Source organism: Leucoraja erinacea, chromosome 26 (genome assembly GCF_028641065.1).
Source record: "Leucoraja erinacea ecotype New England chromosome 26, Leri_hhj_1, whole genome shotgun sequence".
In the NCBI taxonomy this organism is placed as follows: Eukaryota; Metazoa; Chordata; class Chondrichthyes; order Rajiformes; family Rajidae; genus Leucoraja; species Leucoraja erinaceus.
In genome coordinates this window covers 8341994-8360819 of record NC_073402.1, presented here as the reverse complement: position 1 = coordinate 8360819, position 18826 = coordinate 8341994, and the positions used below count along the sequence as shown (strand labels likewise).

At 45.5% G+C, this 18826-nt stretch overlaps 1 protein-coding gene across 1 annotated transcript in view; it reads left to right on the top strand.

The window, feature by feature from the left end:
• The window catches only part of si:ch211-1i11.3 (mitogen-activated protein kinase kinase kinase 5), a 125053-nt gene that overhangs the window by 74278 nt on the left and 31949 nt on the right, over positions 1 to 18826 (top strand). Inside the window, 7 exon segments of the mRNA XM_055656092.1 lie at positions 501 to 654; positions 2165 to 2272; positions 5147 to 5196; positions 7791 to 7886; positions 10099 to 10183; positions 12771 to 12904; positions 18381 to 18508. Coding sequence (XP_055512067.1) covers positions 501 to 654; positions 2165 to 2272; positions 5147 to 5196; positions 7791 to 7886; positions 10099 to 10183; positions 12771 to 12904; positions 18381 to 18508 — 755 coding nt within the window.

The following is an 18826-nucleotide window of genomic DNA, read 5'->3' as shown; positions in this document are numbered from 1 at the left end:
ATCTTTGGTGCGGAGACGGAAGCCGGTTACTGAAATGGGGCCGAAAATTACCCATGAATTTGCCCATGACCGTACTACGTCTTTTTCGTCGAGTGGAAATCTTGCTCGCTATAGGATCTTTGATAACTAGTCCCCCCCCACTCCCTAACAGTGTAACCTAATAACTAGTCCCCCTCCCTCATTGTGTAACCTAATAATTAGTCCCCACACCCTCACAGTGTAACCTAATAACTAGTCCCCACACCCTCACAGTGTAACCTAATAACTAGTCCCCACTCCCTCACAGTGTAACCTAATAACTAGTCCCCAATGCCTCACTGTGGCTGAATAACGGGTCACTCTCCTTTGTGTGATCTAATAACTAGACCCATTCCCTTACTGTGCAACCTAATAACTTGTTCAATTCCCACAATGTGTGAAAGCGTTTCATGATCTAATAAAACCCAGTGTACATTTGTGATCTCAATCGTCCTATCTTCCACCTTCCTGTTGCCCCGCAGGTACCTGGCATCAGCGATGGAAACCTACTTGCTCTACAAACGCTTCAAGACCGACGTCAGTGAGCAGCCTTCTGCCCGACAGGAGCTGGTGGATTTCTGGATGGAATTCCTTCTCTCAATCTGCAGGAACAAAGCACCCACTGACAAATTCCTGGTGAGGCCACCCACAGCACACAACCTACTCCCCTTGGCTAGGATAGGCTGAGGGGGATATGGATCAAACGCAGGAAAATGGGACTCTTGGATGGAGAATCTTGGACGAGTTGGGCTGAAGGGCCCGTTTCCGTGCTGTGTGAGTCTATGACTCCATGATTGGTAACACACTTCCATCTGGACATTTCTGCATTCCATTAGCAACCATATTCCCACTGGAGATGGCTCAATACTTGACCTTATCATAGGAATCTAACCTGGGCAAGTGGTGGAAATGTTAATGGGAGAGCACTTTGGGAATAGTACCATAATAATCCATAATTTAGAAGTTTCATGGAGTTTTGGGACGGGATTTGTTGCACCTCAAGTTAAGATTGGGGGGAAGGGTGATTTAAATAACTTGAGAGAGGACCTGGTGAAAGTAGATTCGGAGCAGACACGTGCTGGTAAAATGACACCTGACAAGCAAGCATCTTTGAAAAAAAGAGTTAGTATCAGCTTAGGGCTAATTTGTTCCAGTAAAGGTGAAAGGCAACGAAGGCAAGGTTAGGAAGCCTTGGATGAGAAAGGTTATTGAAGGATTGATTAGAACAATAACAGGAAGCATATGATAGATGTAGGCAACTGGAACTGAGGGAGTCTCTTGAGGAATATAGAGTGTGCAGGAGAGAATATAAGAAAGAAATTAGAGGGCAAAAAGGGATAATGAAATTGTGGCAAGTTAGGTTGTGACTTCCGAGTGTTTCTATAAGTATATCAGAAACAGGAGGGTAGGTAGGGAAAGAGTGGAATCGGGGGATGGGTGCAAAATCCCAAGTGAATACTTTTCATCCCTATTTCTAAGGGGAAGGGCATGGGTGATAGTGGGTTAGGGGAGGTGTACTTGAATGAACTGGAGTAAGTCAGTGGGAGATGGTGTTAGATGTAGTGGGATCATAAGGGCTGATGGGGTCAAGGAAAGAGTGTTCACGTGGCGGCCATGTTTCCACCAATCTTACCACCACCACGCACACGAAGCACAAGAAGCGACATGACAGACACCATTGTGTGTAGATGAGACACCATTGTGTGTAGATGCCGAGATGTGTGTGCATCTCTGGCTGAACAACCTCTAATCTTGTGTGTGGACTCGATAAGAAGAAGATAAGGGTTAATAAATCCCTAGGACCTGATGATGTCGTTGTGGGGTCGGTGGGTTAATCAGCCGCATGCATTGCAACACCCAGTGGGTGTAGAGGAGGGGGAGAATTTGGTAAATACATAAAGGTTGGCATGGTGGTGCAGATGGTAGAGATGCTGCCTCACAGCGCCACGGACCCAGGTTCGATCTTCATTTTGGGTGCTGTCTGCGTGGAGTAGGTTAATTGGCATCTGTAAAATTGCCCCAAGTGTGTAGGGAGTTGATGCAACAGTGGGATAACATAGAACTAGTGTGAACGGGTGATCGATGGTCAGTGGTGGGTTGAAGGGCCTGTTTCAACTAACTCATTCCCCATTACTTTTACCAACAGGTCCTCATCCTGGAGCCAACCAAGATCTTCCAACCCACCCGGATCCTTGTGAACGAGAGTGACACAGACAAGGCTGTGAAGATGTGCCACGTCTCACCCAAGGAGAAGGTATCTGAACATCAAATCCACGCTCTTCCCTCCATCACTGACTGCAAGAAGCAGAATAAATGTTATGAAATATTGGTGGATCGTGAGTCATGCTTTACGGGTCAGTCAGAAGTTAATCTGTACGTGAGAAATAGGAGCTCGGTTTGACCACGTGACCATCAGCCATTCTATGTCACAGCTGACTTGACCGTGACTGGGTGGCTTCATCTTGCCTCAGTCTTACTTTCTTGCCTATTTCAAGAATAAAGAATCACAAGTGATTAAATGTCAGATATTGTCAGGTCTGGATAAAGTGGATGTGGAGGGAATCTAGGACCCGAGGTCATAGCCTTAGAATAAAAGGATGTTCCTTTAGGAAGGAAATGAGGAGGAATTTCTTTAGTCGGAGCGTGGCGAATCTGTGGAATTGCTACAGAAGGCTGTGGAGGCCAAGAATGGATATTGTTAAGATAGAAATAGATAGATTCTTGATTAGTACGGGTGTCAAGGGTGATGGGGAGAAGGCAGGAGAATGGGATTAGGAGGGAAAGATAGATCAGTCATGGAGTAGACTTGATGGGCTGAATAGCCTATTTCTGCTCCTATCACATGAACTTATGAGCTTACATGAGAGATATCTGCAGACAATGGAGCAATGATATTCTTACCTGCGGTAACATAACACGCCTAAACACAATACATACAGATAACATATACTGTAGTAGACAAAAAAAAACCTCAATAACTCAATAACCTCAATACTAGTGTATAAAAGCCCAAAGTCGTTAGTGAAACCAAAGACAGTCCATATTGATAGTTGAGGTTAGTGCTGTGAAGTGTTCAAGAGCCTGATAGCTGTCGGCAAGAAGCTGTCCTTGAAGCTGGTGGTCGCAGTTTTCATTGCTCGGGTCTATCTGATGGGTAATGCAAGTCACTGCCATTGTTGGAAACTGGCCTGGAGCTTTCATTGAGTAAAGAAATTGGGTGAAAGATTGTGTTCCCGCATACTTTAAGCAGAAAATGGGTGGCACGGTGGCACAACTGGTCGAGGCACCGTCTCACCATGTCAGGTTCAATCAGTACCAGTACACAGTGAAAAGCTTTGTTTGCATGCTATACAGTCAAATCATACTTTGCATGTGTACAATCAGGACATAAAGAAGTACCAGTAGTGGATAGAGTAAAATTGCCACAGTATTACGTGTTGCAGTTGTAGAGAAAGTGCAGGTTAAAACAAGTGCAAAGGCCGCAATGAGATAGGTTGGGAGGTCGTGATTGCACCCTTAGCTTATGAGAGGTCCGTTCAGCAGTCTAATAACAGCGAGGAAGAGGCTGGTCCTGAATCCTGTGGTCCATGCTTTCAGGCTTTTGTATCTTTTGCTCGATGAGAGAAGCGAGAAGAAGGAATGACCGGCTTGTAAATAGTCCTTGATTATGCTCCGGGTCGAGGCCCTTCTTCAGACAGCTTGATAGGTTAATTGGTCTCTGTAAGTTGTCCGGAGAGGGTGGATTTGCTATGAATGCAGATTAGGAGGTCTAATTGGGAGTTCATGTTGCAGTTGTATGAGATGTTGGTGAGACCGCATTTAGAATAGCGTATTCAGTTCTGGGCACTGTGTTCCAGGAAAGATATTGTCAAGCTTAAAAGGGTTTAAGAGAAGATTTATGAGGATGTTGCCAGGACTAGAGGGTGTGAGCTACAGGGAGAGGTTGCGTAGGCTGGGTCTCTATTACTTGGAGCACAGGAGGATGAGGGGTGATCTTATAGAGGTGTATAAAATCATGAGAGGAATAGATCGGATAGATGCACAGAATCTCTTGCCCAGAGTAGGGGAATCGAGGAGCAGAGGACATAGGTTGAAGATGAAGGGAAAAGATTTAATAAGAAACTGAGGGGTAACTTTTTCACACAAAGGTTGGTGGGTTGTATGGAACAAGCTGCCAGAGGAGGTAGTTGAGGCTGGGGCTGTCTAAGAAGCAGTTAGACAAGTACATGGATAGGACAGGTTTGTAGGGATATGGACCAAGCGCAGGCAAGTGGGACTAGTGTAGCTGGGACATGTTGGCCGGTGTGGGCAAGTTGGGCCGAAGGGCCTGTTTCCACACTGTTTCACTCTATGACTCTATTAATGCAGGTAAATGGTTGGTTGATGGTCAGCACAGACTCTGTGCACAGAAGGGCCTCTTTTTGTGACTAACATATGACCAAGTACCAACTACAGCGAATGCAAAATAACCGTCAACATTTTTAACAGAAACTTCAACAATAAACTGTCCCATCTATAACATCATAAATATGTTGGTTATAAACGGTTTTGGGACATGTTGTCATCTGAGCTAGACACAAAAAGCTGCAGTAACTCAGCAGGTCAGGCGGCATCTCTGGAGAAAAGAAATAGGTGATGTTTCTGATCGAGACCCTCCTTCAGACTGAGGGTCAGGGGAAAGGGAAACGAGAGATATAGACAGTAAATAGAACTAATGAATAAAAGCAACGACGATCAAGGAAAGGTGGCGCCCACAATGGTCCATTGTTGGCTGTGTGGTAGGTGATAACGAGTTATACCGACGGTGAAACTCAACAGGACGTTAGTGAAACTAGTACAACGACTAGGATGGGGGGAATCATGGCAATGTTCTAGAAAGTTCTTTACACCACCAATGAACAATGTCAGTTGACCCATCATGCCTTTGCAGGGCTTTGAGGAGCGGGTCACCTGCACTACAATTTTCTTTGTCAACTCCATATAATTTTCCTCTTTGAGGCCGAACAATGAACAAATTTCATTTTGATAGTTCGTTCTGAGGACTCACTTGTGAAGCAGTTGAGTGTGATGAGGGATGGCGTTGGGTCAATGTGAGCAGGGCCACTCATGACGTTTGTTTTATTGACAGAATGGGATCTATACGTGGACCTTCAGCGCCTCCTCCATCCGTGGTGTGAGGTAAGTGAGAGGTGACGGTGACTGGCGTGGACTTGGATATACTTGTTCATGCTTGGCTTAGCTAACAGTAGCAACCACCTCAGCATAGCCCTGGGCACCCTCTCCCATTCTCCTCTCCAATAGACTCTGCACTCAATGTTCCAACACCAAATCCTACCCCAGTGCCCACAGCTTACATTACCATACCCTGCTGTTAAAATTCCTGCCTTCTCTTTCGTCATGATGTCCGCCTGCCTTATAATCCTCTCAGATATCTGCATGGAACATGGAACAGTGCAACACAAGAACAGGCCGCCTGCCTACCATGTCCAGCCTGGACGTGATGCCAAATTAAACTAATCACTGCCTGCATGTGATCCAAATCCCTCCATTCCTTGCATGTCCATGTGCCTGCCTAAAAATCTCTTAAACCCCCAATATCGTACCTGTCCCCACCACCACCCCCGGCAGCTCGCTCCAGGCACCCACCACCCTCTGTATACAAAACTTTCCCTGCCCATCTTTAAACTTTGCCCCTCCCGCCTTGAAGCTCTGCCCTCTGGTCATTGACATTTACATCCTGGGAAAAAGGTTGGCTGTCTGCGTTATCTCTGCCTCTCGGAACTTTATAGACTTCTGTCAGGATTTCCCTGGACCTCTGATGCTTCAGAGAAAGTGCCCCCCTCCTCCCTCTCTCTAATTCATTTATTGCCTTTAATATGCCCCTTATGGGCCTGTCTTAGAGGCTTTTTTTTGGGGGGGGGCGACTACAGGCGACTGCCACAAAATTTTCAACATGTTGAAAGTTTTTGGGCGACGGTGTTGACAATTTTTGCTGTCGTAGGTTGTCGCCAGGTGTCGTTGGTGAATTCCATTAAAACTAGTCCCTGGCGGTCGCCTAAAGAGTCACCTAAGTGGGACAGGCCCTATATGAGCTACTTTGGACACACATGTGCTCTCATGTGACTCCACATGGATTGCTCTCCCTTTTGATAATGTGCCCTGTGGATCGGCTGGGATGTTGTGCTAGGAATGGTGCTATGTAAATGGAAGCTTTTGTTGCAACAGCTAGGCTGTGGCCTTGCAATGAGAACGCTTCAGGTGAAGTTACCAATCCTGGTGGTCTCATCATGTGACCACCAGTCTCCACAACCTCCATGCGATAAAGAGCCTGTTTACAAAGTGTTCATACTTAATGAGCATTTTGGGATTAAGAAGCACATAATATTTAATTGGCTCCCTGACCTTTCTCTCAGGATTGCTCGCAGCCAAGGCTGGCAGATTAATAATTCATCATGATCGTCATTGATTAGTCGAGTTTGGAAAAGATCCAGACTTTTGCAAAGAATGTGATTGTTTCGAGGCATTTTGTCCTTGAATGGGAGATAAGCGCTGGGAACCCGTGAAATGTCAAACAAGAGCCAGCGATTACTCCTGGCTGTGACGCTCTCCCTCGGAATTGGAAGTGCATCTTGCAAACTGCATTTTCATTGGAGCTTTGTCAACAGCTTGCTGGCAGATAAAGCAGAAGCAAGGAGCTGGTCTTGAATGGAGGAAGAATATGGTCAATATTTGATTCAGTGTAGAATCCATAAGCAATTATGATGGGGGAGGGACAGGCCTTGTTTGTGTCTCCATATGTTGTCAGCAACTAATTTGTTTTATCTTTTTAAATTTCAAAAAATTAATTTCAAAAGAGACCTATCGATAAGGTAGACGGTTGGAACCTTTGTGTAGGAAGGAACTGCAGATGCTGGTTTAAACCCAAGATAGACACAAAAAGCTGGAGTAACTCAGCGGGACAGGCAGCATCTCTGCAGAGAAGGAATGGGTGACGTTTCGAGTGTGAGGAAAGGTCTCGACCCAAAACGTCAACCATTCCTTCTCTCCAGAGATGCTGACTGTCCCACTGAGTTACTCCAGCTTTTTGTGCCTATCCTCGGTCAGAACCTTTATTCAGAATAAAAAATATATACAAATCGTCGAGAAACTCCTCATACATTTTTAGTGCCGCAACATGCAATATACTTACTCAGTGGTATTAGCACCTGAAGGGCCTGTCCCACCAGCATGCGACTCCATGCGGCAAGCGCGACCTAACGTGGTCGTTTGAGCCGTAGGGCCTCGTGGAGCCGGTCCCACTTCAGTCGCCGGAGCCGTATGGAGTTGTGCGGAGCTGTTCCCGACATCGCGCGGGGCTCCGAAAAATTGACCGTGTTCAAAAATTCCGCGCGGCAACGGCCTGCCGGCCCACAGCCGCCTCGACATCATACGCAGCGCCTCGACGGGCGTGCGCAGCGTCTCGACGCCGTACGCAGCGTCTCGAAGCCGTACGCAGCGTCACGTGCGAACTTCCCGCGGACTTCGCTCGAACTTCACTCACTCGACCTCCGCGCGGCCCCCGCTTCCGGTTTGGTCGCGCTTGCCGCATGCAGGTCGCATGCTCGTGGGACAGGCCCTTGACTTTACACAAACCCTGCTGGCCAATTGGTCTTAACTTGTGATCACTCAGTCCACCACTAAAATGTCTCAGCCTTCCTTCAGGCGGACTGGAACAGTGGTGGCTGTGATTCGCTGTCAGGAGTGCGGGAGACATGATATCTCTTCTCTTCCAGTGTCTCAAAGTTTGATGAGCGTTGCTGCTTCCTGTACGTCTTGCACAACTCAGATGATTTTCAGCTCTACTTTCCAACAGAATTGCACTGCAAAAGGTAAGAGTGAGTGGGTGCTGAAGGTTTACACAGTGTTGCCCGACTGAATAAGGGTCTCAACCCGAAACGTCACCCATTCCTTCTCCCCAAAGATGCTCCCTATCCCGCTGAGTTACTCAACGGAATTTACAAATTGGCCGTGCACGGTGTTCCTCATTTCATTTGCACTTTCCCTGGAAAATAAACAGTTATTATTTATTGGTTAGAAGTTTTAAATAATGTTAACCAGATCAGGTATTACGTAACATTTATCATGGTGGCTCAGAAGGCTTTGCAGGTGGTTGGCATTGTTGCCACCTGTCGTCCACCTCTGGTACTGCAGCTGAGACTCCACTCTTTCAACAGGTCATGCATGATTCACTGGGGCAAGACCGGACACTCTAACTCCTTGCTGTAGTTCTGCCCTTCAGTTGAACTTGTCCTGTCTGAGTCTTAACTTCATAATCGCCTGATTTCCTTCCCCAACAGCTCACATTAAGTAGTAGTAGTAACTCTCTCGCATTTAAAACTGCCATTACCTCCTAGTAGCTCGGACCCATTGATGCAGATCTCCGACACGCTTTGTGCAAAGAAAGTACTTCCGATCAAAGTCAAGAGTATTTCATGCTTATATGCACCGACAACAGAGCAATCAAATTCTAACCTGCAGCAGCTGATTAGGCTCGTAAATATAATACACACAGATAACATACATGGAGCCCTCCATAATGTTTGGGACAAAGACCCATCATTTATTTATTTGCCTCTGTACTCCACAATTTGAGATTTGTAATAGAAAAAAACACATGTGGTTAAAGTGCACATTGTCAGGTTTTATTAAATGGTATTTTTATACATTTCAGTTTCACCATGTAGAAATTACAGCTGTGTTTATACATAGTATCCCCCCCCCCCCCCATTTCAGGGCACCATAATGTTTGGGACACATTGCTTCACAGGTGTTTAATTGCCTCCTTAATGCAGGTATAAGAGAGCTCTCAGCACCTAGTCTTCCATCAACTTTGGAAACTTTTATTGCTGTTTATCAACATGAGGACCAAAGTTGTACCAATGAAAGTCAAATAAGTCATTATGAGACTGAGAAACAAGAATAAAACTGTTAGAGACATCAGCCAAACCTTAGGCTTACCAACATCAACTGTTTGGAACAACATTAAGAAGAAAGAGAGCACTGGTGAGCTTACTAACTGCAAAGGGACTGGCAGGCCAAGGAAGACCTCCACAGCTGATGACAGAATAATTCTCTTTATAATAAAGAAAAATCCTCAAACATCTGTCCGGCAGATCAGAAACATTCAGGAGTCAGGTGTGGATTTGTCAATGACCACTGTCCACAGAAGACTTCATGAACAGAAATACAGAGGCTACAATAGGCCACAAAAATAGGATGGCCAGGTTACAGTTTGCCAAGAAGTACTTAAAAGAGCAACCACCGTTCTGGAAAAAGGTCTTGTGGACAAATGAGACAAAGATTAACTTATATCAGAATGATGGCAAGAACAAAGTATGGAGTAGAGAAGGAACTGCCCAAGATCCAAAGCACACCACCCCATTTGTGAAACACAGTGTTATGGCCTGGGCATGTATGGCTGCTGAAGGTACTGGTTCACTTATCTTCATTGATAATACAACTGTTGATGGTACAGGTAGTAGCATAATGAATTCTGAAGTGTATAGACACATCCTATGTGCTCAAGTTCAAACAAATGCCTCAAAACTCATTGGCCGGTGGTTCATTCTACAGCAAGACGATGATCCCAAACATACTGCTAAAGAACCAAAGGAGTATTTCAAAGCTTAGAAAATGGTAAATTCTTGAGTGGCCAAGTTACCGAGATCTGAATCAAATTGAGCATGCTGAAGAGAAACCTGTAGGGGACTAGCCCCCAAAACAAGCATAAGCTAAAGATGGCTGCAATACAGGCCTGGCAGAGCATCACCATAGTAGACACCCAGCAACTGGTGATGTCCATGAATCACAGACTTCAAACAGTCATTGCTTGCAAAGGATATGCAACAAAATACTAAACATGACTACTTTCATTTACATGACATTGCTGTGTCCCAAACATTATGGTGCTCTACTGCGATCTTCCAGGTAATCCAGCAGGAGCGAGGGTAAAATCTACTTCTGCTGAGATGGGATCTGACGCAGGTGGACCCTCTACGGTCACAGATGTCCCTGGTGACGTGCTTGTTCTTCTCTCGTCAGGTTCTGCGAGCTGCTGAATTATTTCACTGACAAAACCAAGCTGGCCGCCGATGATGGGCTGAGACCGGCAGAGGAGCAGTTGGAGGTGAGTGGGGCACAGAGTGGGTGGGGCACAGCCCGCAGTGTTGACCAACATTAACAGGCCGCCAACTCCTGTGCCACCAGAACCCGAAGAACTAGATCTAGAAATCATTTGTATGTTTCATTACAGAAGGGCAGCAAACCCAAACACAACAGCAATTTGTAGTTAAACACAATCGCTACCTCCATTTAATGGGATGATTTAATTTGCCACTTTAAAAATTGCAAATGTTGCCAAACTACAGCTGGATCTTGCTCAATTGGGCAAGTGGGCTGAGGAATGGTTAATGGAGATGAATGCAGCTCAGAGGGTGAGGGGAAGGGGGTGGAAGAAGGGAGAAGTGAATCGATTGGCTGGAGGAGCACAAATTATGAAGCCGATGCAATGCACAAAGTGCCGGGAGACTGCACGGGTCGGGCAGCATCTGCGGAGGGAATGGACAGACGACCTTTCAGATCGGGACCCCACACCCTCCACAGATGGCACTTGGCCCACTGAATTCCTCCAGCAATTTTTTATTTTGCCCAATATCCCAGCATCTGCAGTTCCTTGTGCCTCTGTGATTAAGCTGTTGCTTTGTTGGCCTGAGCTCGGCTACTTCAGAAGGTTGCGGGGTGAAGCTCCCATTGCAGAGACGAGTGTGTAACAAGGTGAACTCTCCGTTGCTGTCCTGAGAGGCAGCTCTATGTCAGTGGGGCAGCCTTTCCAATGAGATGTTCACATGAGGGTCACTCCGTAAGGCTGAAAAAAACCCCATGGCATTGTTTTGAAAGAGAGAAGGTGAGTTCTCCCTGGTGACAGCACTGTTTAACTACATATGTGGCATATCCCACTTACCCAACTTTATCGGCAACTGCCAGCACCCGTCATAGGTCATTGCAGGCCGCCGAAAATGTTCAACATGTTCACTCTTAATTAGCCAGGGTGGGGTGGGTGGGGTGTGTGACTGATGGTATGGTTGTGTTATATGAAAATAATCTATATCTAAAAAAAAAATTATGTTTTGTATATATATATTTTTTTCTTTTATTATTTCTATTTCTTTTATGTTTCTGTATATTTTTGTATTTTTCTTTTGTGTGTTATTTGAGTGTTTCTTATTAACATGTCTTTTTTCATTTTTGTGTTGATTTATTAAAGAAAAAAAAAAAAAGCAAATCCAGCGGCGACCAGAAAGACGCTACAACTCTTTGCGCGACTGAGGAGACGACTCACGACCATACAGGCGACACCCTGGCGACATGTTGCGGGGTGAAGCCTGTACGGTGGTGAGTTGTCGCCCAAAGAGTCGTACCTTGTTCTGGTCGCCGCTGGATTTTCAGCATGTTGGAAATTTTCGGCGACCTGCAACGACCTATGACGTGTGATGGCAGTCGCCGAAAAAGTTGCGTAAGTGGGACAGGCCCTTAACAACCATTATCAATGGAGACGGCAAAACACTAAGTGCTGGAGTAACTCAGCGGGTTATTTGCTGTAATAAATGTTGGTTTAAAAACCTTGTTGCAGTCTTGTAAATGGCATCTACTGCCTTAACCAATATTTTTGTATCGTACATTCCCTTTGGCCATCTATGTATCCTGCAGGCATTCTAAAGTTTAATATTTTTTGTAGTTCAAAACATTTTTTGTTACATTTAATGCAAAGAGTTCTCACATTAATATCATTTGGAGGCAAACAGCCCCTCAGAGATAAAGTACTTTTTAATTTATTAAATATACTTTGTATTTTGCTCGCAATTCCTTGTGTGAGAGGAAAGTGGGTTACCTGAATATATTGGAGATTTACTGCTTCATAATTAAAAGCCATCCTGTCCGCAGAGTATGTGTAACTTTAAGGGTACTGATCTGATGCATGTAGTTGGGTCTCGTAGAACATAGAACAGTACAGCACAAGAACAGGTACTCTGACCCATAATGGCCCCAATGAACATTGTTGCAAGTTAAATTAATCTCCACTGCCTGCACGTGATCCATATCCCTCCAATCTCCTCATAGCCATGTGCCTATCCAAAAGCCTCTCAAAACCCCATTATCATATCTGCCTCGACCCCACAGCTGACAGCGTGGTCTAGGTACACACCACCCTATGTGTAAAAAATGTGCCTTGCACATCTCCGTTAAACCTTGCCCCCCCTTCACCTTAAACTTGTGCCCTCTAGTCTTGGACATTTCCACCCTGGGAGAAAGGTTCTGACTGTCGACCCTATCTATGCCGCTTACAATTTTATACACTTCTCCCGTACCTCCGATATTCCAGAGAAAGCAATCCCAGTTTGTCCAATCTCACCTTATAGGTAACATCCCCTGATGCAGGCAACATTCTGGTGAATATCTTCTGTGCCCTGTCCTAAACCTCCACATCATCCCTATAATGGATCTCATTGAGCTGGAGTCAGTGATAAGACTATATTGCACATTGTTTTTTGTGGGATCTTGCTGTGTGCAGCAGACAGGCTGTCATTTTAACTGTGCCTGTCCTACCGAGGTATTTCATATTTCATAGTATTTCATATTTCTCGTGGTGTGGGGGGGGGAGGGCATCCTGACTGCGGAAAGTCCATGTAAATGAACCTCTCCTGCTTCCTGCACAGTACGGCTATGAGTACATTGAGAATGGGGAGCGGCTGATCCTCGGGAAGGGAACGTATGGTGTGGTCTATGCTGGCCGGGACCTCAACAGCCAAGTCCGCATTGCGATCAAAGAGATTCCAGAGAGAGACAACAGGTAATAACTAACACTGCTGACTCTGGGCCGGGGCAGCCCGTGCAACCCCAGTGCACGAACAAGTATTCTTCACAATGTGTCTTCATCACTGTAAACCATTCCCGAATGCTGGCAGGATTCTTCCGGCTTCAAGCTATGCAAGGAGAGATCAGGGTGGATGATCAGGCACTTGGATCGAACAAGTGTGTCAGAAAGACGAAGAGAGGCAGAGTGAGGATCAGAGTTACAGAGCTGAGGATCGAGGCAGAGAGGGCAGAATTGGAGGTCCGAAGATCTCCGAGGTTCGCTGTCCTAAGAGGTATAAGATAAAGAGATCTTGGAGATCAGGAGGGGAGATGCTGGGATGGGGATAGGAACTCTGTGGGCGTTTCAAACATGGAGATCTGTAAGCTTAGATTTATGAGGGAATCGATTGAGGCAATCAATGATGGGATGCTAAAATCCCTGACTACTAAAGGGCCTGCCCCACTTGGGCATCAGTTACACATCATGCAGATGGCGCGCAAAGATTTTGTACATCCCAAAATCCTGGGGCGCCACACGTGACCGCGCGTCACTGCCTATGTCACTACGCACCGTGCGCGCGTAATGCATCGTGACTCGTAAATGATGTCGCGTAAATTCCGCCAAATAACGCCCAAGTGGGACGGGCCCTTAAATCTCTACCGCTTTTATGTGTTTCTGTGATTTACCCATGTGTCTGTTCCTGCTTATTTTTGAGAGGCCACGAATGTAACCCCTCGCCCTTCCCTTATTCCTAAACACTGCACACATGGCCTTGATGGCCAAGCCCTCTGGCATATCCCTCTCTTTAATCTGGTGTGTGACCCCCAATCACCACCTCTTTGTATCCCACCCCTTCTCACCTGTGCCCCAGAACAATATGATAAACTTTATTTATCCCAGGAGGGAAATTAATCTACCAACAGTCATAAAACACACGATTTTAATTGTTTAATTTGTTTTTAAATTCTTTATTTTGTGGTGTACAGTTCTTTTTATGGTGTACAGTTTTTGGGTCGCCTATTATAGGAAGGATGTCAACAAAATAGAGAGAGTACAGAGGAGATTTACTAGAATGTTGCCTGGGTTTCAGCAACTAAGTTACAGAGAAAGGTTGAACAAGTTAGGGCTTTATTCTTTGGAGCGCAGAAGGTTAAGGGGGGACTTGATAGAGGTTTTTAAAATGATGAGTGGGATAGACAGAGTTGACGTGGAAAAGCTTTTCCCACTGAGAGTAGGGAAGATTCAAACAAGGGGACATGACTTGAGAATTAAGGGACTGAAGTTTAGTGGTAACATGAGGGGGAACTTCTTTACTCAGAGAGTGGTAGCTGTGTGGAATGAGCTTCCAGTGAAGGTGGTGGAGGCAGGTTCGTTTTTAATCATTTAAAAATAAATTGGATAGTTATATGGATGGGAAGGGAATGGAGGGTTATGGTCTGAGCGCAGGTATATGGGACTAGGAGAGATTATGTGTTCGGCACAGACTAGAAGGGTCGAGATGGCCTGTTTCCGTGCTGTAATTGTTATATGGTTATATGGTTGTTATATTTTGAACAGAATAAAAGAATCAAAAGCAAGTGTGAAACAGCATACAAAAAACAAAAATACAAAACAAGAATATTTATAAAGTATCATAAACAATATCTATAAAATAAATGAAATCGTATGTGTCCGAAAAGGAGCAGGACGAAGCCAAAGCTTATTAATTCCCACCCATTATTCAACTGCTTATAGTTATCTTATACAAATTTAGCAGCTATATGTACACCAAATTATTTACATTTATACACTAATCAAATATTTACTGCCATATGAAAAAAGAGAGGAAAAAATAAAAGAAAAAATCCTCATATACTATACAGTATCTCTTAGTCATATATACAACCCATCACCCTATAATCACCCTTCTCAATATATAACCATATAACAATTACAGCACGGAAACAGGCCATCTCGACCCTTCTAGTCCGTGCCGAACACATAATCTCTCCTAGTCCCATATACCTGCGTTCAGACCATAACCCTCCATTCCCCTTCCCATCCATATAACTATCCAATTTATTTTTAAATGATAAAAACGAACCTGCCTCCACCACCTTCACTGGAAGCTCATTCCACACAGCTACCACTCTCTGTGTAAAGAAGTTCCCCCTCATGTTACCCCTAAATTTCAGTCCTTTAATTCTTAAGTCATGTCCCCTTGTTTGAATCTTCCCTACTCTCAGTGGGAAAAGCTTTTCCACGTCAACTCTGTCTATCTCTCTCATCATTTTAAAAACCTCTATCAAGTCCCCCCTTAACCTTCTGCGCTCCAAAGAATAAAGCCCTAACTTGTTCAACCTTTCTCTGGAACTTAGTTGCTGAAACCCAGGCAACATTCTAGTAAATCTCCTCTGTACTCTCTCTATTTTGTTGACATCCTTCCTATAATTAGGCGACCAAAATTGTACACCATACTCCAGAATTGGCCTCACCAATGCCTTGTACAATTTTAACATTACATCCCAACTTCTATACTCAATGCTCTGATTTATAAAGGCCAGCACACCAAAAGCTTTCTTTACCACACTATCTACATGAGATTCCACTTTCAGGGAACTGTGCACAGTTATTCCCAGATCCCTCTGTTCACCTACATACATTCTTCAATTCCCTACCATTTACCATGTACGTCCTATTTTGATTTGTCCTGCCAAGATGTAGCACCTCACACTTATCAGCATTAAACTCCATCTGCCATCTTTCAGCCCACTCTTCCAACTGGCATAAATCTCTCTGTCGACTTTGAAACACTACTTCATCACCCGCAACCCCAGCTATCTTAGTATCATCTGCATACTTACTAATCCAATACTTACTGCATACTTACTAATCAGTATAACAAATATCCCACACAATCACCTATCCTCATCCCAATATCCTTTAAAAAAAGTGTTTTTGTACATCTTTTTAAACTGAATTATGTTTGTGCTAAGTTTTATCTCATGTTCCATGATACATGATTCCAAGATACATGAAACATGAAGTTAAAGTGACAAATGGAAAGTAGACCATAGACTCAATGGACACACGGAGAATCCTGTCTAAGGTCAACTCGTGGAAAGCAGTCGGACCCGACAACATCCCAGGATGTGTGCTCAAGGAATGTGCTGAGGAGTTAGCAGATGTGCTAACAGACATCTTTAACATCTCCCTTAGTCAAGCCATTGTCCCCACATGCCTCAAAACTTCCACGATAATCCCCATAGCGAAGAAACCAGTTGTTACCTGCCTAAATGACTACCGCCCTGTCACCCTGATCCCAATAATAATGAGGTGTTTTGAACGCCTGGTGAAACCCCACATTACTGCCAGCCTCCCCTCATCGTTAGACCCCCTCCAGTTTGCCTATCGCCCCAACCATTCTACAGAGGATGCCATCTCTACCACGCTGCACACAGTACTCACGCATCTGGAAAACAATAACGCATACGCCAGAATCCTGTACATTGACTTCAGCTCAGCGTTTAACACCATCATCCCACAGAGACTTGTGGAGAAACTAACCCTGCTGGGCCTCAACACCACCCTGTGTCACTGGATCTTGGACTTTCTGACAGAGAGACCGCAGTCAGTCCGTGTTGGCAAGAACACTTCAGGCTCGATCACGCTGAGCACCGGATTCCCTCAAGGCTGTGTACTCAGCCCGCGGTTGTTCACATTGCTCACACATGACTGTGCTGCCAGATTCAGGGACAATAAGATCATAAAATTTGCGGATGACACAACAGTGGTGGGACTCATCAGCGGAGAGGACGAATCAATGTACAGGGAGGAAGTAAAACAACTAGTGGACTGGTGCGGCAAAAATAATCTAGAATTAAATGTCGACAAAATGGAGATGGTTGTCAACTTCAGGAGGGCGCAGCCAAAGCATACACCCCTCAACATCAGTGGCACTACAGTGGAGAGAGTGGAGAGCATAAAGTTCCTCGGTGTGGAAATTACAGACAGCCTCACCTGGTCCAGGAACACCACTGGGACCGTCAAACGGGCCCATCAGCGACTGCACTTCCTGAGGAAACTAAAACAGGCCTCACTCCCCGCCAACATCTTCAGGACTTTCTACAGGTGTACGGTGGAGTCTGTACTCACGTACTGCATAAATACGTGGTACTGCACCTGCAACTGCTCGGACAGGAAGGCTCTGCAGAGGGTAGTGAGGGGAGCAGAGAGAATCATTGGCGTCTCCCTACCCTCGGTACAAGAACTATTCCAGAGCCGCTGTCTGAAAAAAGCTCAGAATTGCTAAGGACAAACTGCACCCCCTCCACATACACCTGGATCTCCTGCCATCAGACAAGAGATATCAAAGCATCAAAGCCCGGACTACAAGACTGCTAAACAGCTTCCTACCACAGGCTGTGAGGCTGCTAAACAGTCACTCTGTACTCACAGTCACTTGATTCTGCGGCTGACACGAAAACTTTAATAACTGGCACTGGCCACTCAAATCAGCTGCCCCGGACATTTTTATGATTGGTTCATTGTATTTTAACGTTGTGTTTTACCTGCTTTTAACTATTTATTTATACTGTTCCATCAGGGACTGGATTGTTTTTAGTGTTATTATGTGTGAAATGTTTTAAATTTCATGTGCGATGCTCCGCTATTCCCTGGGAAACGTCTTTTCATTTTGCACTGTACAACTGTTGCTTGCAAGATGACAATAAAGGTTGATTGATTGATTGATTGATTGATTGATTGATTGATTGGGGATGTGCAAAGAATGGGGAGGAGGGGTCAGTCTGCCCCACGACAGAGGGAAGTAGAGTTGTACAGTTTAATAGCCACAGGGAAGAAAGATCTCCTGTGGCGTTCTGTCCTGCATCTTGGTGGAACCAGCCTGTTGCTGAAGGTGCTCCTCAGGTTGACCAGTGTCACGGAGGGGGTTGAGCTGTATTGCCCGAGATACTCCGCAGTTTGAGGAGCATCCTCCCCTCCAAGACCACCAAGCAGCCAGTCCTGCCCTCTGGCTCCAGCTGTCCTATGCAGTCGGACACCAGCTGCGGCTGGAGCACTTCCCGCAGGAATGCACACCGGGGATATTTGCAGCACAGCGATGCAGCAGGTTGCGCTGCTGCTTAACAGCACCAGAGACCTGGGTTCCATCCTGACCTCGTTTGCTATCGGTGTGCAGTTTACACATTCTCCCTTTGACTGCCTGAGTTTCCTCCGGGTGCTCTGGTTTCCTCACTCATCCCTGAGGTCAGGCTTGAACCGGGGTCACTGGCACTGTGAGGCAGCAGCTCTACCGGCTGCACCACTGTATCGCGCCCCCTGTTACATCCAGCATGTAATGTCTGGGTTGCAGTGGATGGATGCAGTAGATCATGAGAAGGGAAAGATTGTGCTTCCGACATCATCTGCAGCGCACTGGGGTTCGATCCTGGCTCTCATGACTCTGTGTCCTTTCCTCCGCCCCACTCAGATACTCGCAACCACTTCATGAAGAAATCGCTCTCCACAAGCGCCTGAAACACCGCAACATTGTCCAGTACCTGGGATCGGTTAGCCAGGACGGCTTCATCAAAATCTTCATGGAGGAGGTCCCGGGAGGTGAGTCCTTCTTTCAGAAAGTGGCGCTTTGAGGAACAACGTGTGGGTAATTCAGGATGCAATACATACAATACCATACCATAGAACTTTATCCCAGGAGGGAAATTGATCGGCCAACCAAGATACATGAAACATGAAATTAAAGTGACGAGTGGAAAGGATTGGGGAAAGGAGTGGAAAGGATGCATATGTCAGATCTTGGGAAACTCCAGATCCATGGTTCCCGAAACTATCCACAATTTGGAGATTCCCTTCCTCACAGCAGGGCCATTGAGATTAGTTATTGGGATTAGGCAGTAACTCCATTTTGACTATCAG